General features: G+C 37.3%; 1 protein-coding gene across 5 annotated transcripts in view; it reads left to right on the forward strand.

Annotated features, from left to right (window-relative positions):
- LOC5564023 (myb protein) overlaps positions 1–22,070 on the forward strand; it is a 42,033-nt gene that overhangs the window by 15,082 nt on the left and 4,881 nt on the right. For 4 of the 5 annotated variants that reach the window (XM_021847118.1, XM_001648294.3, XM_021847117.1 and 1 more), the window contains exons 3-5: positions 5,363–5,512; positions 17,033–17,857; positions 20,563–20,892. In XM_021847118.1, coding sequence (XP_021702810.1) covers positions 5,363–5,512; positions 17,033–17,857; positions 20,563–20,892 — 1,305 coding nt within the window. The remainder of the gene's footprint in view (positions 1–5,362; positions 5,513–17,032; positions 17,858–20,562; positions 20,893–22,070) is intronic. The other variant, XM_021847120.1, reaches the window with a different exon arrangement.

Here is a 22,070-nt window from a genome sequence, read left to right on the forward strand (position 1 = left end):
AATCATAGTTTTATAGTAGTCTGGAATACTAGACTTTAAAACTACGGCAAGGGCTGATTGCTGCTAGGGTACACAGTGATTATTTGAGCAACATTGCTTAGGAACGTCTTTGTGATGAACGTAATAGAGGCTTATAAAGGCAAATGTAGGGAAGGAGTTTAGGGTAGATTAAAAGTCCCAGTACTACCCCTATTGCTACAGACTAGGGATGTTAGTACCGACACGAATTCAGACTATAATAGCTAAATTTTCTCATATTTTTATCCCTAGCAAAAAACGATGGTAATGTTCATTTTACCAGCACTATGTGGGTAAAATGAACAACTGTTGGTGGTAAAATGAACATCATGCGAAATACACGAGCAAAACAAATGTTCTTGAAAATTTTCGTTGCATTTCCGAAAATATATCTATTAATGATTATAACCAATTCAAAAATTAATCTAAAGATATCAGATTTGACATCATATCATAACGATATTCACCTCACTGGAAAACCTTAAGACCTCCGTCCTAAAAGTTACGTCAGCTCGTATTTTCAAACGTATTTTTTTTTAATCTTAGTTTTCGTCGATATAATCACTTCAATTGACCTCCGTATCAACTCGAACACTTTGATTTATGCTCTAAATCATCCGTGCGTGATAAAATTTGATTGAAATTTGTCTTTTTTTCTCGGTAAGAGGCACGGTGTTCATTTTACCACCCTGTTCATGTTGCCACCACATTCTCACTGAATAATAAGATGTATTCTTACAGACTCCAGAGCCTATAGAATTTTGCACAGGATACCCAGATAAATTGCACGCAAAACATTGGCAGGTTCATCAAAATATTGAGCAAGAATATTAAAGAATCCGTAGTAAAATTTCACAGAATCCAAGTCATCACCGAATCCGGAACATTATCCTGGGAAATTTCTTCGGATTTTCTTACCACATCCTGAGCAGGACATATTTATCCAGAACAGGATTCTGATAGGCCGCATCCGGCCCGCGACCTCATTTTGTGCGGCCCGCGGAGGGTTCGAAGATTGTTCTTATATTTTGAAGTTAGAACATACAAAGCTTATTTAATTTTCAATTTAGTTTCAACTTAATATTCTAGCTTAGTAAATCTATAAATTGTTTTGTTTTTAGACCCTATTAGATATTTTATTTTATGAATGCTTCAAATTCTAAATTTCAAATTCTGGGTGTTTCAACAATGTTTCTACCAAGACTTTCTTCGACATTCATCCTTGACAGAATTATAAGGAAGGCAGGCTTTTACAAAATCTTGAACAGGATTTTAAAAAAAAATCTGCACAAGGCTTTCAGAACAGAATTCTGGTCACGAAATTCCTTGACTGAATGGGGCAGAGCCCCATTTGAAATGACATTTCTTCTCAACTGCGAAATGCGATCAATGAAATGTGATTTTATTGACCATTTTATGCAAATAATTTCTCACGTATCTTGATTGTCGATTACTTTTCTTGTCAGCAGCAAATCAGCCTTAACAATCGCATGATTCTCAAGACTTTTTACCAGGATTCCATAGCCAGGATTTTAAACGAATTCAATTCATATTTCTTTAAATCCTGGGCAGGATTACAACATAACGGTATGTAACATTTTGCCAGAACACTAAACGAAACTATGTAAATAAAAATGGAATGGTGTTTGTATGTCACGAAATGGCTTACGAACGGGTCAGCGGATTTGGATGATTCTTTCTCCATTTTGTTCTTCAAGGGTTCCGACGTGTTTATGTGTATAAAAGCTCCAGGATATTCACTGGGAAAGTTGAAAAAACGAGAGTGAACGGAACTGTCATTTTGTATGGGACGATTCGTAGCGGTTTTCAACAGCCTGCTTGCTGGCAAGAGGAAGTTTACCGGGAACACTAGTTTATAATAAAATTATTAGTAGGTTTCTTTTGAAATACTTTTTAGCATTTTCGAAGATTTCTAGGTGGCATTTGTAAGTGACTATTGAGCGAGATTGTGAAGGAATCCTAGGCATTGTTCTTGAAATATTTCAGGATTTAAGAACATCCCAGTTCAAGCGTATTCCTATTATTATTATTCTGACAGAATTCGGAGTACGATTTAAAAAAAAAACTAGGTATTATTCTCACAGGATCTAAAATTTCTGGGGTAGATTCTTCAAAATAATCTGGACTAGATTATAATATAATTTTGGTAGGAACTCTCATAATGTCCAGCACAATGCTTAGCAGCAATTATCTCTCTTTTAGAGTACCGTAAAACGGGGTATCTTTGATAATGCGGGTAACTTTGATAGTCCGTAACTCACCACATACTAAACGAAATATCATCATTTCTGTAAATCGGTTTAGCAAAACGAATGCAAAACTGAAGAATATTAGTATGACACTCCATATAAGAGCTGTTTTCATTTGAATCGAGACCAGTTGAGGCTTTTACACAGATATAAAAATTGACACAATTTTTTAAATTTTTGAAACGTTTACAAACAATCTGTTGTACGATCACTATTTGATGTACTTTTGAATAGTTGGCCACTTATATTTGGCAGCCTAGTTATCATAGAACTTGAATACGGCTTCAAATCTCTTAGCGAAAAGCATTTTCACAAACTGGGACCATTTTTGTAATCTAAGTCAGAAATTTCCATATAACGTTAAACGCCTATAGGTATGCAATGCCCTACAAATGTTCGTAATTCATTCAATTTTGTTCGATGCATACTCCATTATCAAAGCTACCCCAAAACAGAAAACCGACTTTCGATTATATGAAAAATTATATATCCATTCAAATTAAATCTTTTGGCAATCTATCAACAGCAATCGATAGATAGGATGCCAGTACTTGTTTTAAAAATATAAATTATAATTCTTTGAAACAGCATGCATAAATATTCAAGTTTTCTTCGAAAAAAACTATCAAAGTTACCCCGTATTACGGTACTTCAAATGAAATTTACTTCATTCACTGATTTTTGTCAGGTTTTCTGAACTTCATTTACTGACTTTTGTCAGAATAGGGTCCTAAAGCCCTGTCCCAATTTTAGTGCCATTATATGAAAAATTATATATCCATTCAAATTAAATCTTTTGGCAATCTATCAACAGCAATCGATAGATAGGATGCCAGTACTTGTTTTAAAAATATAAATTATAATTCTTTGAAACAGCATGCATAAATATTCAAGTTTTCTTCGAAAAAAACTATCAAAGTTACCCCGTATTACGGTACTTCAAATGAAATTTACTTCATTCACTGATTTTTGTCAGGTTTTCTGAACTTCATTTACTGACTTTTGTCAGAATAGGGTCCTAAAGCCCTGTCCCAATTTTAGTGCCAATCGCTTAAGTTTAGGCCAAAAATACATGTTTACTCAATTTTCTAATGTTTTCGGTTGGTTTGAGTTCAAAAAACATTCTTTTAGATTTTGTCACACCCCTTGGCTTAAACTCAAATTTTGGATGCATTTTGTTTTCCGTGTCCCTTCCGAAATGTCAGATAGGAACAACCCCAGTGTTAAAACTAAAACCCCTGTGGTGTTTTTGTCGACTAAGCGAACGTCAAACATGATCTTAAGTGTCAAGGTTCATTTATGGACCCAATTTTTAAATTAAAGTTTAAACATGATATAGCCGTTATTTGAGCGGAAAAAATTGCTAAAGTAGTTGCAATGAGATGCTTTTTCGTGTTATTGAATAAAAACAAGATTTCATTAAAAATTTTAGGACCCGATTGTTGGGAATATTTGTGCGTTTAAAAATGTGGCCCGCGACGCAAAATTACTTCTGCGATTTGGCCCGCGGTTAAGAAAGGTTGGGCAGGCCTGCTCTAGACAATTAGGGGCTGTTCATTAATCAGCAAGTCAGAATAAGCTTATTAAATTTCCAAATTTAGCGAAACATAACCCAACTTTTATTATTTTTTAGTGCATTCAGCAATAGATGTTCAATAATGTCATCCAAATCATATGATATTTGCAAGAAATAGTTTATAAAACTTTCGAAAACATCAGTATTTCTTTGAAAATTTTCTGAACACATTATTCTAAAATCCTGCGAAACGTTAGAAAAGGGCCTATCTGAAAAACGTAAACATTGAGAAATTGTCGATCGAAGATTCAGTGCCATATTGATTAATCATGTTTCAAACCCATACCCTTTTTTTAGGGTGTCTATCTATCCGGGAAAAGCGGAAAAAACCCGAGAATTACAAATTACTGGGATAAATACGGGAATAGTCGTGAATTTGGTGAACACACCGGGAAAATATGGTTTCAAACATAAGAATACCTGTTTGTTTCAAATTCAAAAAGTACTAGGACATTTTGACGGAAAGAAGATTTAAAGAAGATCCTTGAAACATCTCTAGTAGGGTTACTTCAAGATTCCGGTCAAGATTCTCTGTGAGATGCTTGATAGATTTCTATTTAGATTCATGGCAATTTCTATGAGATTTTTGCGGGAATCCTAGAGAGAATCGATTCGATAGTTGATCTTTTTTTTTCAATTTCTTCGGAAAATGTCAGGCCCGAAATTCTTAGAGAAATCAAATTATGATACAGCAAGATTGTGATGGGCCTTTTTGAAGTAACTTTTGTTCATACTGGATAGAATTTTATATAAAATTTTGAAATTAACTCAAAAATAGAATAATTTTGATGTAATATGCTCTAACCCAAAGTTGGTAATTCATTCATCGGGGCAGATATGAAAAGAATCTTTTAACTCTTCGCGGGCCGCACAAAATGAAGGCGTGGGCCAGATGAGGCCCACAGGCCGTACGTTGGGCAAATATGCTCTAGATAGAACGCTAGCTAATCCTTAAAAGCGTGTTGATTGAAGAGTGCCTGAAATAGATAAATATTTTTTATAGTTGCTTAAATACTATTTTTAAATAACCTACACCTAAACATTGTAAGCTTTGCTATTTCAACCGTTGATTGCGATTGAGCTATAGTTAATTAACGATTAGATACGTACAACAATAACCTTAAGCTATAATGAACAATATTATATAATACGTTCCTATAGTTTCGTCTACCCTTAACATCAGATGCCTTCACTAAATTATTGTGCTGGTCTGGAACTGGCTGTCCAAAAAGCTAGAAGAAATGTAGCTATTTGTTGTTTTAACAGGCTCATTGAAAATTCAATGGAAGACAAGAACGTCTGTTTATCGTAGATGTAGGGACAAACTTTTCTGCCTGCATGTTTTTCAATATGTTTGTTTGTAGGGCTAAATATAGATATGGCCATTACTACCTATAAAATCAATTGAATGTTTATGAACATAGCCGTGAAAAAAAAACTAGAATGAAAATGTATCATACATTTTTAATACAAAACTCAAAATTGTATCCTTTTCCAGGACGCTGCCCTCAAATCGCTGGTGGAGCAGTACGGCGAACGGTGGGACGCGATCGCCAAGTTCCTCAAGGATCGCACAGACATCCAGTGCCAGCAGCGTTGGACAAAGGTGGTCAACCCGGATCTTATCAAGGGACCCTGGACAAAGGAGGTAAGCAAAAAAAACAATCAGTAGAGGGAAAAAATATACACTTACATTATGGCTAGGGGGAAGCATCTAGCGAAACATGTTCAATCATGTCAGGTTGTTGTGCGCTATATTCGGGAGAGGATGATGCACTCGCATTAGGTATATAAGGATTCCCACTGCTGTAGCTACGAACCTAAATTGCGCAATGCCTTTCTAGAATCGTAAGAAAGGGGTTCGTTTCACCCCAGTGCACTTTCGTTTGCTATATACTCATTTGATTTGTACGCTTGTCTCTGATGGTCGATTTTGATGATGGTGATGGTGATGACGAGTGCGACGAGGACTGCAAAGTCGTCTGCGCATATAAATTATGTTTCTCTCCCCCTTCCGATATGTTGGATGGTTTTTCGTCCTCTGTGTACATTTGCTTAGTATGTAGAGCCCAGGTGGCATTTGCCATCAAGTTACGGCAATAGTAAGGCAACCCGTGGAGGGAATCTGCAGGTTTCAATCGGATAGCACTCTACCTATAATAAACACATGTTTTGTTCTTTGTTCCGGTTGGTGCCGATCGTCCAGAAGTCATGCGGGTGTGTCTTCCTCCGTATGTCTGAGGAGGCGTTTTCCTTTAGGGGACAAACTGGTAATGTTTGACTGTCCAGTATATTTCAAACATATTCGAAGCATTCAGCTAGAACAAGAGGTTCCAAAAGAGCTGATTTGGTGCCCTATTAGAACCTATCATCGAGTTTCCAAAATCGGGAAGGCTATCATTTCCTGAATATCTTAGATAAATTCATGTTTGAAATCTGTAGGAAATCCCAAATGATAGTTTTGAAGGTTATCCGAAGAAACCAAATAAAATATTACCAAAAAGAATCCCAAGGAAAGGGCTTCAGAAAAAAATTGGAAGATTCTCTGGAGATCAATTAAAGTATCCTTAATGGAATTCAATCCAAAAATGAAACCTTAAAAAAACTTAAAGGAAAACATTGCAGAATGCAAAAGTCCTCAACAGAAATTTTGCAGGAAATCTTTGGAAAATCCGTAGGTAAATTCCTAGAGGATGGAGGACTTTTTAGAGAAATTGCTGGAAGAATCTCTAGATTAATCTATCTTGCCGTAGCAATTAATCGCCACTGAATATTTCCCAGCTCTGTTTGCTCTCTTTAACAAACATATGGTATCTATAGTTCCTATTTGTGCACACATAGTCGTTACATATCTTATATAAAGAAAAATATAATGTATAAAGCGTTTTATAAAATATTGGAAAAACATATAACTCAATTGTGTTTTTTTTTTAAATTTTATCAGAATCTTTCGAACGATGGCGATGTTCGTTAATTTCAAAGGATTGATGTTATGGTTAAAATAGAAGAGGAACTAGTCCAGTGGCAGTAGTTTAATTCAGATATCTAGTTTTGACTGTGCACTTCATGGTCTAATGTGAAAACAGTTCTAAACTACGATTGATTCCGATCGAGGAAATGAAATAGACACGGTGAAGTTGCGTTTGAGCCTAAATAAAGTACCGTAATACGGGGTAACTTTGATAGTTTTTTCGAAGAAAACTTGAATATTTTTGCATGCTGTTTCAAAGATTTACAATTTATATTTTTAAAACAAGTACTGGCATCCTGGCTATCGATTACAGTCGATAAATTGGCAAAAGATTTATTTTGAATGGATACATAATTTTTCATATAATCGAAAGTTGGTTTTCTGTTTTGGGGTAACTTTGATAATGGAGTATGATTCGAACAAAATCGAATGAATAACGAACATTTGTAGGGCATTGCATACCTCTAGGCGTTTAACGTTGTATGGAAATTTCTGACTTAGATTACAAAAATGGTCCCAGTTTGTGAAAATGCTCTTCGCTAAAAGATTTGAGACCGTATTGAAGTTCTATGATAACTAGGCTGTCAGAGATAAGTGGCCAACTATTCAAAACTACATCAAATAGTGATCGTAGAACAGATTGTTTGTAAGCGTTTCGAAAATGCTAAAATTGTGTCAATTTTTAATATTCGTATAAAAAGCTTCAAATGCACTTGATTCCAATGAAAATAGCTTTGACATGAAGTGTCATACTAATACTCTTTACTTTTGCATTCGTTTTGCTTAACTGATTAACAGATACTTCGTTATTTCGTTTAATATGTTGTGGGTCTCGCACTATCAAAGTTACCCGCATTATCAAAGTTACCCCGTTTTACGGTACAAGCATCTGTAGGTAATCGGCACTAATGGAGGCAATGATGGGGCATAAGAAAAAAAAAATGGAAAGCAAAGGCCATGATGATCGCGCGGTGTGCCTTCAAACAGGAAAGGATTTTTTTTCCCGAAGGGATTGCGTTGGTTGAGGGTGAGCGATGCTCTGGAGTAGAAAGACAATCAACGGAAGTAGATCATTATGTCATTGCGCGCTACGGAATCCCACTAACTATAAAGAATATGTTCTTTAGGGAGCAATGCGGTTGTGGGTTGGTGTAGCGTATCGGTATGTTTCCGTAGAATGGTTCTTCTCCTTGGTTTTACTTTCACATTGGAACGAAACTTGCTTGTGAGTTTAGTTTTCGAAAAGCACATGCACAATTAATAATTGAGAGTTCTCTCAGCTAGAGTTGTTTTGTCGTATTTGTAACAGATACGACGATATTTTATACCATGTACTGAAATGATACTCAACTCTAATCAAGGAAATTTCCAACTTATATGGACATTTGCACCTTGGATGAGATTTCATTTATGTACCTGAATCTTCAAGACTGTTACAGAAAAGCGTCATGACAATAGAAGCTCACATTTATCTGAAAACAATATGTCATTTCATTTGATGGAAGCGAATGTTGCTCAATTCCAGTAGAAAAGAATAAAGGAATAGTAACTCTAAAAATCTGAAACTTCAGTGTACTAGTCATTACTAATAAAATATGTCGGAAGAGTACATGTGAGCAATTCTCGTTGAAACCAGGCCGCCATCGGCACCCATAGTTAGAATTCCAATTTTATGTCACTGATCGTGTTTATGGACGGTTTTCATTTATTGAATTTATTTATTCATTATTACTGAATTCAAAGATATGTAGAAGAATTGTTCTGTTGTCAGAAATCGCATTATAAAAGAAAATTCCTGTTTAATAACCTAGATTTATAACTTATAAAGCTGAGTATAAGGCTCGGTTCCAGTAGGGACGTAACGTCAGGAAAATGAAGAATAATAATAAGAAGAGTATACATAACCTTTTTTTATTGGTAGCCTCTAAATTGGACAGGCTAAGTGCTATCAAGGTGAAAAATTTATTCTACTACTTAAAATCAAGATGGCGTCAAAATCCAAGATGGGCGCCAGATTTTATCACTCAAAATATTTTTTTTATTCTTTACTCGACTCGAATAAAACACCAAAGGCTGAAAACTTGTTTCTTTGTTGTACAAAAAATGATGTTTGTATTGATTGCACTCGCCATATACGTCAAAATCGTAGAATTTGATTTAGAAAATCGTTCATTTGATAGGGTGAATACCATTGCTTACCTAGTTTCTGTAGTCTATTTTACGCAATTATTGCTCAGCTTCCTGATGGTGATCTCAGAATTCAAAACTAGCGGTGCGCTACTGGTGAAAAAACGATTTTTCTAACAAAATTCAAGATGGCGGCCACATTTGAAATGGCCCCCAAAATTTTTTCAAGTTTAAATGAAAGCTGTATCCTTTGTCTATACGTTGCCACTAAGTTTGCTAAGTGTTCCAAGCGAAAATTGAGACATCTCACGTGAAGAAATACCCTAAATTTATCAAAAAATGGGCTTTTTCGCAAACAGTTCAGGTAGCTGGCGTACGAGGGGTCCACCAATTTGAGAAAACAGAAAGGACCACCCTTAATTTTTATCGAAAACTAGCGATCAGTGACATAAAATTAGAATTCTAACGATGGGTGCCGATGGCAGCCTGGTTTCAGCGAGAATTGCTCATGTATAGGGGTCATTCGAAAATGACGTCCATCCTTTGGGGGAGGTGGGGTCTCCGAAAGTGTAACAGTACGTGTATAAGGTATTGGAAACAACGTGACAGATGGGGGAGGGGGAAATCTCGAAAAATGATGGACGTCATATTTGAATCGTCCCATGCCTAGATTTAACGAAAATTTTTCATAAAATCGAAGAAAATTTGTTTGTTTTACGATACAGTTATTTTTAGTTTAAATTTCGAATTGCATTCTTGATGAAAACAGGCCGTTATTGAAGTAGGATCACGTTTGAAATACATTCAACATCAGGAACCGTTCAATTGCTAATTCGCGACAGGCGTCGAGTTGATTCATGTCTTACTTGAAAGGAAGTTGGACGATTAACCCTCAAAAGCCCGGGACGAACCTTCAATTTTCAAATGGCCACAATTTGGAGACCGGTTGATCAATTAATTTGAAATATATTTTGGAGTACATGCGGTTAGTTGGTCTTACAATCCTTGTGTGAGACATTCCCCTTGACCCCTCCCCATTTTCTGGGAAACGGAAAAATCGTGGACATGAAGGGCAAAAAATTGGCATTACACGGATATCCAAAGATCCCGATGAGCTAGAAAGTTGGTGTCTTCGCTAAAGTTGTCCAGCATATCAAGGACTATATGGCAATGAAAAATCTAATTGAGAGTTTATCCGGTAGGTGGCGTTAGTAACAAAGTTTCAATCGTCTGTACCTCAAGATCCTTATCAGCTAGAAGGTTGCTGTCTTGGGCAAAGCTGTTCAGCAGATCAAGGGCTATCTGGCAATGATGAATCCAGAGGCGACTCGTAATCTCACTTTTTACCTGTTCTACGAATCTAAAAACGGATAATTCGACAAATTTAGTTTATAAAACACAAAGTAAATGATTGTAATCTTCCTTTCTAACAAAGCTCTATTTGTTGATTGCTAATTTGTTTCTGAAAATCCAGAATTTGTAATCGTGGAACAGGTAGATTTGAGGTTAGGGAATCGCCACTGGAGGACTCTGATTGAGAATTCCGCCGCCAGGTAGCGCTAGTAATAAATTATCTTCAATTTTATATATCTTAAGATTCTTATTAGCTAGCAAGTTGGTGTCTTCGGCAAAGGTGTTTTGAAGGTGAAGTATTATCTAATGGTGAAGAGTCTAATTGAGAATTCTTACGATAGGCGGCGCTGTTAAAAAAGCTTCTGTATCCTAAGATCATAAGATCATTATATGGCAGAATGTTGATGTCCTCGACAAAGATGTTCAACAGATCAAGGGCTGGCTATTTAAAATCAATGATTTGGAATTCAACCATTCGGCGACACTAATGACAAATTTTCGTCAATCTTCAGTTTCTCGATATACTTAAAAGCTAGTTCGTGTATTCAGAAAAGTTCTTCAGTAATTTGGGCGATGGAATCTGATTGGAGATTGATCCGATAGATGGTGCTACAGCCATCTCTCCATAACTTCTGGATATCGAGTTATAGAACCATGGCTTTCTGAATAGTCTCTTGAAGCGCAATTGTATTGTTTTTGTTTTTTTTTCTAATTCGATGTTTATGTTACTGGATAGTTTCCACAATATCGAATTATAAATAGTTGGCTGTAGTTTGAAGTTTATTTAATTTTCTGCATCCTAAGATAAACTAGATAGTTGGCGTCTTTGGAAACGTTGTTATGAAGAATAATGCCTATCTGATAGTGATTATATTCAAACATGTGTGACATTTTTACGATACTCTATTTCAAAATCCTGGTTGTATGCTTTGACGGCTTCGTGGCCATGCGGCTTGTGTCGCCGTTGAAACTTTTCGTGAGGAATGTTCCGTGGCTGTAGTTATTCTTGTCTAAGGTTATATTAAATTGCTGAAAACAATGTCCGTGTCATTTTTGTTGGAATAGATATAGTGTGGCACCAATAGTCATACAATAGTCGTCGGTGAGTGAAGCATGCGTCGTCGTCGTCATCAGTAGATGTGTAGATCTGTTGGGAGGGGTACGGTAGTTTGAAAAGTGCCACATTGCAGATGAATTTTCAATTATATTTTAAACTGCAAAAGAGCCCTCAATCTACTCTGCCGAAGTCACCCAGCTTATCGCAATCTTGAGTTATCCGTGGAATGGAAAATAAGATAAACTTTGATACCACCAATCTACTAGTTTATCAATATCTTGAGATACAGAATGATAGAAAATACAAGCAACACCCAATTCAATTCACCGCCAGATAGCTCTTGATTTGCTGAACATCTTTGTCGGAGACACCAACCTTCTAGCTAATAAGAATCTGGAGATATAAAGGCGCCACCAACGGCTAAATTCTCAATTCAATTTCTCACCTCAAGATAGCCCTTGATCTGCTAAACAACTTTGTCGAAGACATCAACCTTCTAGCTGATCAGAATCTTAAGAAACAGACCGTTGAAGAAAATTGGCACTAGCGCCACCTAGCGGATAAATTTTCAATTAGATTTTTTATCGCCTTATAGCCCTTGATCTACAGAACAACTTTATCGAATACATCAACCTTCTAGCTCATCGGGATCTTTAGATTTCCGTGTGAAATGCCAATTTTTCACCCCTCGTGTCCACGCCTTTTCCGTTCCGAGAAAAGGGGGAGGGGTCAGGAGGGATGTCACAGCCAAGGACTGTAGGACCTACTAACCGCATGTACTTCAAAATTTATTTCAAATTAATTGATCTAGTGGTCTCCAAATGTGGCCTTTTGAAAATTCAAGGTTCGTCCCGGGCTTTTGAGGGTTAACCATCCTGATGAATTCCGCGAATACGTCGAGACTTCGCTTGCTTGTTCGTCGGTTAAGAGACTGTGAATGGTCGGTGCTTTTTCGAACTACCAAAACCTGCGTCCACTTTTCGACTTCCTCAACTGTTGCATTGTTGGAGTGAAGGGCAGTGAAACTGGATCTTTCGGTTTATCTGTAAATAGGAAATCTAGGTGGACCCAGATAGCCGTAGCGGTAAACGCGCAGCTATTCAGCAAGGCCAAGCTGAGGGTCGTGGGTTCGAATCCCACCGGTCGAGGATCTTTTCGGGTTGGAAATTTTCTCGACTTCCCAGGGCATAAAGTATCATCGTACCTGCCACACGATATACGCATGCAAAATGGTCATTGACATAGTAAGCTCTCAGTTAATAACTGTGGAAGTGCTCATAAGAACACTAAGCTGAGAAGCAGGCTCTGTCCCAGTGGGGACGTAACGCCAGAAAGAAGAAGAAGGTAGGTGTCACGAAGAAAAGGTTTCCACTTAGATCAATGGCTTGAGCAGGTCAAAGAATAATTCTCCTCCAATAAGTAGATTTATTTTGTCCGACTTATGCAACTGTGGATTCGCAAGTTGGATGTTATTCGATAGACGCCAGGAAATCACATCAGTCTTGATAGACGGTATGCATTGCGTTAGCTTGGGCGTGACCAAGCATTCTACTAAACAATAAAACTTTTTTTTGACTCCAAGCATGACAAGTTTCAGGATGATCGAGCTGAAGTTCTAAAGCTACCTAACGTCGAAAGTCTTGTTGTTTTCCTTCCACCGTCTTCAACAATGTTTCCCCGAGGTTATCTTGGAGTCTTCATAGTGGTACACGGGATTGCAACAGAGGCTGATGGAACGTTTGATCTAATATGAGTTTCGTATAAAGTAGTTACACACAAGAACACATAGCATTTTAAAGAATACTCTTCCAAAAGTCCGTTGTGTGAAACATCTTTTTACACAATGTCCCACCTCCTATTTGTTTCAACGTCGAGCATTGGTAGCTGAGGTGATAGTCTGAGCACATACCGCATGAATTACCACATGAAGTCGAACTCACAGCAACGTTGGTCTTCTGAGGCAGCTGCTTGAGGCATGAAGAATTTGAAATCGTGATTTCTCATTCGTTGATGTGTACTGCGGTAGTTCGGTGCTTTTAATGGTCGTTTCCCATGCATTCCGAAATGCCTTGTCGATACTAGCGAAACCTAAGCACACTATAAGGTGCTCAGAAAGTCCAGTAAATTATTGTATCACAGACTCTCCACATGTATGGTTGTCACATCGAGCAATCAACAACGCTTGACAGCTTAGTTGTAACCCAAGAGAATTCCGGATTTCTTAAATGAGATTCAATTTGATACTTTCAATGATAAAAAAAGCGATCACTCAACAAGATCCTAGTTAACCTCATTGATAATTTTGACGCCCAGTTAAACACGGCTTTGTCTTAACAGTACAGTTTAATGGCTTCGAAATAGGCTAAATGTTTCATTAGATCTTGAAAAATGTTCTCGAATTTACGCCAGTTGGCATAGTTTCAGTTATGCGGGAATGAGGTCACTTAGAGATTGCTGTTGGATAACTACTTGGAGTATTGGCAACGGTTGGAGGTGTGTTGCAGTTGGGGACTAGTATGTATAATCTTGGATGTTGATGTAATCTGCTTAAGTGAAACCTGGCTCACGGATAACATTCCTGATTCACTCATTGAAATAGAAGGGTATAACATTGTTAGAAATGATCGAATTCACAGTCGTTTGTATATATTATAAAAGTTTTTTAAAATGTAAACTTCTTTCTGTTTCAGAAGCTATGGTTGGAAATGGTCACATGAGCCGCACTGAATTTATGTTTTTAGAGATTATGCATAATTATGATAAATTTTTGCTATGCGTATGCTACAATCCTCCAGGAACAGATTGTTCGGAACTCCTATTCGATAAATTGGGTGATCTTTCTCTGCAGTACCGCAATGTTTTATTATTAGGTGATTTTAATACTAACTGGAACAAAACGGATAGTAAAACGGAACGATTTAAAAGTTGCTTAGACAATTACGGCTTAAAATGCTTAAATTCAATGAACACCCATTTCCATCATAATGGTAGTTCTTTATTAGATCTCGTTTTGACCAATAATCCAGAGTTTGTATTGAACTTAAATCAAGTTTCGGCACCTGCTTTTTCGAAACACGACGTACTTTTTTGCTCAATCAATATAAGTAAATGAAGAAACTACTCGTACATATCGTGATTATAGTAGCATTAACGTGCCTCACCTAATAAATGCGTTTAATGGCATTAATTGGAACCTTCTTTATAGTATGAGTGATAGTGATTTAGCCTTAAACTTTTTCAACCTACAACTACTAAGATTGTTTAATGAATTTGTACCTGATCGTACAACAAAGCCTAAGAAAAATCCGTGGTTCAATCAAGAAATTGCTAATGCAATAGTCGAACGCAATATCGCTTATCGTCTTTGGATTGCTAATAGATCTACTTTCAATCATAACCAATTTAAACGTCTTCGTAACAGAACTACTACTTTAATTAATAATGCTAAGGCAAATTATGTGTCAGATAACCTTTCAGCTTCTAGTACAAGCAAAGATTTGTGGAAGAGAATTAAAAATTTAAATATTTCCAAGACTTCTGAATGTAATGATAAATTCGATAACAGCATTGACGAAATCAACGATTATTTCAGCTCAAACTTCACCTTCGATGAGGATTTACCATCTGTGCCACCTGAAAATGTATATGGTTTCAGATTTTCTGAAATTTCTGAGAATGATATTATAATTTCTATCAATTCTATAAAATCTAACGCAGTAGGCTTGGACGAAATTCCCCTACGTTTTATTAAACTTTTGTTTCCTTCCATTTGTCCAATCATACATTATATTTTCAACTTAATTGTATCTTCGTCTCAAAATTTCCTCAAGCATGGAAACATTCAAAAATAATTCCTATAAAAAAGAAGGCAAAAACGTTAAACTTAGAAAATCTCCGTCCAATTAGCATTTTATGTGGTTTATCAAAAGCTTTGAGCGGATTTTGAAATATCAAATTCAAGAGCATATCGAATACTTTGACCTCATGCATACTTTCCAGTCAGGGTTTCGACGTGGTCACAGTACAACATCCGCTTTTCTAAAAGTACACAATGACATTCTTTCAGTTATCGATATAGAAGGTGTAGCATTTCTTTTCCTTTTAGACTTTTCTAAAGCATTCGATAGGGTTTCACATACCAAGCTTTTAAAAAAACTATCCTATGATTTTTTATTCTCTAGACCAGCAGTAAATCTTATGCAATCATATTTATCAAATCGAAGTCAATCAGTTTTTGCTGGTGGAGCCTTTTCTAAGACCTGTTCTATTTTGTCTGGAGTACCGCAAGGCTCAATCCTTGGGCCTCTTTTATTTTCTTGCTTCATCAATGATTTACCTAACGTTCTAAAACATTGTAAGATCCACATGTTCGCCGATGATGTGCAACTCTATCTGGCTCTAGAAGAAGTTGATTTGTCACTTATGTATCAGCTAATTAATGATGACTTGTCTCGCATCATACGTTGGGCGGATGAAAATCTTTTGCAAATCAACGCTTCTAAAACAAAAGTGATGTTTATTTCAAGAAGCACTCATAACTACTCCTTTCCATCGTTTCATCTAGGCAATGATCTTTTGGAGTACGTTAATAAGGCATCAAATCTAGGTTTCATAATTCAAAATAATCTTGAATGGGACAGTCACGTCAATAATATGTGCAGCAAAATTTATAGCGGATTGAGATTGTTGAGAATTTCATCAAATATGTTACCAACTTCAGTAAAATTACAACTTTTCAAATCATTGCTGCTTCCGCATTTCATGTACGGTGATGTATTACTTATAAATGCTTCTGCCAGAGCTATAGACAGACTCAGAATAGCATTAAATTGTTGTGTACGTTATGTTTATAATTTGTCAAGATTTTCTCATGTGTCACGTTTTCATCCCAAGTTGATTGGATGTCCATTTTATGATTTTTTCAAAATGCGATCATGTCTAACTTTGTTCAAGATTATTCGATTTGCAACACCTTCATACTTGTACGAAAACTTAAACCCTTTCCAAAGCTATCGCACTAGAAACTTTATAATACCGCGATATAATACAGCACACTTTGCGAATACCCTATTTGTAAGAGGCATAGTATTCTGGAATCAATTACCAAATGAAACCAAAAACTTAAATACTTTCAAAAGCTTCCAGCAAGAATGCGTCAAATGGTTCAACAGGGGGAATCAACAAAATTAATAACTACGGAGTATCAGAAACATAATATTAAGTTAAATGTATTCCTTCAAATAATAGCTAATTGTAGCGCTTTAAAAGGAATTTTCCTTATGCTACATTGATATGAACAAGTAAATAAATAAATAAAATAATCGCCTGAATATTTTGTCACCCACGCTGCATCACAGCGGTTCTTGAAGGAATCCCAAATTTCTTAATGTGTATCTTCAGCATCGTCGGGTATCAACAACATGGTCTCGCTATGAAAATTTCGGAACTCGGTGTAGGTTTCCGCGAGTTTGCTGCTGATGACTTTGAGCCATGTCAATCTCAGATGTTTCTAGTTTCGCAGGGTGAACGAATGATAAGAATAGTAGATACGTATAACATCAAATTTAATCCATTTGTAATATCGAGTTATATATGTTGGGTGTTCAATTTTATACAGTAACAGTAATCAAACGATTTCTCTTTTCTCCCCAAAAAAACAGGAAGACGACAAGGTCGTTGAGCTGGTTACCAAGTATGGTCCCAAAAAGTGGACCCTCATCGCTCGGCACCTCCGGGGTCGCATCGGTAAGCAATGTCGGGAGCGGTGGCACAACCACCTAAATCCGAACATCAAGAAAACTGCCTGGACCGAGGAGGAAGACACCATCATCTACCAGGCACACCTGCAGTGGGGCAATCAGTGGGCGAAGATTGCCAAGCTGCTACCCGGCCGTACTGACAATGCCATCAAAAACCATTGGAACTCGACGATGCGTCGAAAGTACGAAGGACCCGAAGCGACTCGTCGCAAACCCAAAGCGAGCAGTAGTCATACCCCTCAGAACCAGTCCGGCTCCGGCCAATCGAACCAAACCAGTTCCCAGCAGTCGCAGAGTGGACAGAACAGTCTGCGAAACATCATTTGCAATAACCGAAAGAAGTCTTCGGTAGACAGTATGAACGAGGACTCGCTCGACAAGGACGGTGGAACGATCGCCGTATCGACGGAGCAGGGTGACTTCCTGATATCTCCGATGCCGAACGCCACCAGCGAGAAGCAGTTCGTCATTGCACCGCTGTACTCGACCGGAAAGGCCACCTTCGTCAATGCCAAAGTGATTGCTAGCAGCAACAACATCCATATTCTCAGCGGTAGCAATAATAACAATAATAATAATAACCACCTCCAGCCGTACACTCCGACCAATGTGGACTTTAGTGATCTGCTCAGCGGGAATGATGCCGATGGCAAAGACCGGAAGTTCAAAATCAACACACCCAGCATTCTGCGAAGGAAGCGAAAGTTCCGGGACGAGAACGAAATGGTAAGTTACCCTACTAGGATTAAGGTGGCACATGTTTATATGGAAAACATCAACTTGTACAAATCTTAAGATATACTCATCAATTTTTTTTCTTTTGGACCCAGAGGCGTCGCGTGCTCAAATAAGCCACTTGTGCAACAACAAGAAAAATATATTTTATAATTGGGTAAATAATGCCTATGTAAACGGTAAACTGGTGATTAACTGGATTTTGCACGTTTCAGTTACAAAACATATCAGAAATAACAAAATGTATCAATGTGCGCGTATTTGCATATATTCTTGCATTTAGTAAAATAACTGCAGAGTGTATTTTTTTTACGATTTATTGGTACGTTTTACTTGATTTGCAAATTTTTTCATCTGCATATTAATCTCGTGTATCCGGCAGAAATATAGAAAAAAAACACATTTTTTTTAAATAATTTTCTTGGTCCCTTAGGCATTATAACTAATATTTGAATATGTGCGTATTGTGCTCTGCAACAAAAAATCCACGGAATGCGATTAACAGAAAATGGTGGTATATCGTCGGTGGTATAATTACAAACATTCGCGTACTTGAAGAACGAAAAAATTCAAACCTACTTGAATGTTGACGTTGCGCGCATATCTGCGCGTTATCGCCGCCGCTGGATGTGGATTTAAAATGAGCAATACCGTCGTCTTTGGTCCATAAGGGTGACTTTGGGCCAAGATTTTTACAGCAAACCATAACCAGAATAATGAAAACAATGTGGCAAGCTTCAAGAATACGTTATAAATAGCCACTAGATGGTCATGGATTAGTTTTTTGCCTCCCGTGCAATTCAAGACATGCATCAAAAAGGGCGGTCAAAGTCACCCGCTAGGACCAATGTCACCCCACACGGCGGTACTTGAATTGTATGAATGCAGCGTAAGAACACATCGCGAATGATTTGTACGCTGTCCGCTTCGGTGGCGAGCCGAAAATCCCGTTAGAAAGGTTAATCCTTCTTTAAAAACAACATGAATCCCACAATAAACTATAGAGAAAACAGATATGGAATCATCTATTATTAAAATATGGAAATTGGAGCAGTCTACGGAGCAAAAATAAATGCGCTAATTCCATTGATAATACATTCTTTCTGAGCTTTTATCATCTTCTTCAGCTTGTTCAAATCGGCTGGTTGAACCTGTCGAGAGAAACCGATTTCGTATTGCATGAAAGTTAGCACCGTAAAGCATGCAATTTGCACTCTAAGAACACTCTATTTCCATATTGACTGCGCTAACTTCACCAAAGACCAGAAATGATTAGTTTAACATTGGATTAATCGAATTTACGTAGGGTAAGTGTACCAGTTTTGGCCACCCTAAGGAAAAATATTGTTTATTTATAAATCAAAAGACCTTTGGTTACTGTCTGGACATTAAACGAAAGCTTTCAATCCATGCTCAGCAGGGAAAATATAAAAACTAATCAGAAACTTTGTTTTTGTATTAAAAATGGTGGTGGCGAATACTGGACCACTTGCACCAGTATTCGCCACGATTTTAATTTCGGTTCCTGAATTCGCCACTTACGTTGATTTCTTATGGAGGGTGGCGAATTCAGGAACAGGTGGCGAAAAATAGGTGCAAAGGAGCAAAAAGTTTAAGGAAAATGATTTTTTTCTATTATTTTCTGAGAAAATTTTGCGGTTTCCAAGAATGTTTCCGTATCATCTCAAAGCAATTTAGCAAACACTAAACAATTGGCAACCATATATGAAGTAAAACGGTATAAAATCTGGGGTGGCGAATAACTGGTACATGGCGAATACCGGTACACCTTCCCTATGCTTGGTATGCATTCGAATTGTTATAAATTTGATTTTAATTATTAAAACCTCTTATTTTATAATGTGGATATCCTTCTAAGTTGATGTAAATATGTCTGGATGGACATTGGACATCCGATCTATTCCAAACAAAATGCATTCTATTAGGAAACTGCTTAGCGTGCACCAATATTTCGGAAGGAGAAAAAGTAAAACCTGTTCAACTTCTTTCGTTGAACGGGTTGTTTCCACACATGTATGCTTTTGAGCGTGTACAGATTACTAAGCTGTGAATGTATGTGGGACCTTAGTTATATGGGATTTGGTTCAACAGCAGCAGTTGAACAGGCACAGTAGTTTCTCTTCAACTTTTGCGCTGCTGTCTTTGGTGAAATACCACGCTTGTGCTGTGGATGTCAAGCGAGCTTTTTACATGGTGCGTGAACTCAGCACACTACGCGATCGTTCTTGGTGCCTTGGGACAATTGTTATGCTACTTTCTATGTAGTACGTATGAACCCACACTCATGCTATTTTAAAATTTGTTGAATTTGATTTACTTTTTTAAATTAGTTGTACGATTTTGATTCAAATGGTCTACCTGTTCAATGAACAGGTTGAACAGGCTGACCAGACGCCTCTGTTTGGACCTTCAGAAGCAAATTTGATGGGTGTAACTTAATATTTTTGAAGTGCGATCATTATGAGCCACCGTAATACCTGCCTTGGAGTCGTTTTTGCTTAGTTTTTCGTTTTTGTTTGCTTGCACTGTGTTTCATTTATTGTAAAGTTTTGTGTTCAGTTCCATTCATGTTGTGTCAAAATAATCAAGAGCCAGAAATCGTGCAGTCGCAAGTTCGAGAACGAAATTCGATCCCACGTTCGCAAAAAATAAACCACGTCGACACATTCTTCCAGAACGACCTTCAACAGCAGCTCATGTTGGCCCACCAGCAGCAACGTCAGCAGCAACTGCTCCAGGTGACGACAGCGGCCAGTCAGGCTTTGAACACTACTGGTTCGAGTCAACAGCAGCAGCAACAGCAGCACCACCACCACCTTCATCATCATCATCAACAGCCAGCACGTGACGAGCACCACCCTAACGAAAGGCACCTCATGTCACCCACCGTCACCCCAATCAAACCGCTTCCCTTCTCGCCCAGTCAGTTCTTGAACTCACCCAGCTTGAATGTTTCGTTTGATCAGCTTCCGGCGAGCACACCGGTCAAGAGGGCTGCCTTTAAAGTATGTTTTTTTTGGTTTGTTTAGGTTCTGATATAACATTTAAACTTAACTCTTATTCTTTATAAGAAGTCATTTCACAGTGCCTTCATCTATCCTCAAAAAATAGCAATCGAAATTTAAACGCTAATTTGTTTATATAATTGTTCTACCGTAAGGACGCCATTCACCGCTCATTTAACAGCATTTCAACAAATTGAATTCTGTCAAAAATCGGTTTTTCGTTATTTCACAAAACTTTTTTCGCTAGACGCAAGATAAAACATTTGTTTTTGTAGAACAAACGTTGAAATGTTAAAAAAATATAATGGAGCCGAATACTATGGTATGATGATGATACAGGTCTAGGGCGCCATTCACCGCTCATCCTAAGTATGAGGCTCAATAAAAAGCACTAGTTGAAATTAACTAACTTTCATTAGCTGGCAGTTATCTTTGCACTATAATACGACAACGAAATACGCCTTAGCAGCTAAGAAGCATTTTTCGATCTGTCATAATAATATCATTGATGAACTCACGTTAACCACCATAGCATGAAATGATTAATTATTAAAAATATATAATATATTAAATCAAATTAGTTTCACTCTAACACAATCGATTTTGATAAGCCAATACATGTTGATAACTTTTATTGTGAAAAATTCATTTTTTTTTTCAAAATAATTCGATGAGCGGTGAATGGCGTCCTTACGGTACATATTTTTGAGCTCCGTAAGGCAGATAGCGGGTCACTTTTTAGAGACTTAGACACTGTTTGGAAGTCTCTTTAAATACTATATATTTTTAATGGATGATCTCTTCACTCTAAAGTCTCTTTTTTAATCGAAATGGTCTCTGATGTCACTATTTTCCTTTTTCTCCTCGCAGTGTATTCTGATGCATCCTTCTAGAGACTCAAGAGGAACCATCGCTAGATTTCCCCAGGAATTTCCTCTCAGATTTCTAGAGGAACTAAGGAATATTCCTGGTGTTTTTTCTGGACTATTTTATGGGAAACCTCCAGGCATCCCTTCAGAAGTTACACTACCTACTACAAATCTCCCTCAATTGCTCCCAGGAAACTTCCATGAATTGCTTCATTTTCTTAAGGCTTCTTTTTATTTCGTTGCTATAGAAAATCCAATGAGACTACCTTCAGTAATTTCCTTGGTGATCACTGTGAAATTTGCCCCAAA

This window comes from Aedes aegypti, chromosome 2 (assembly GCF_002204515.2).
Source record: "Aedes aegypti strain LVP_AGWG chromosome 2, AaegL5.0 Primary Assembly, whole genome shotgun sequence".
Lineage (NCBI taxonomy): Eukaryota > Metazoa > Arthropoda > Insecta > Diptera > Culicidae > Aedes > Aedes aegypti.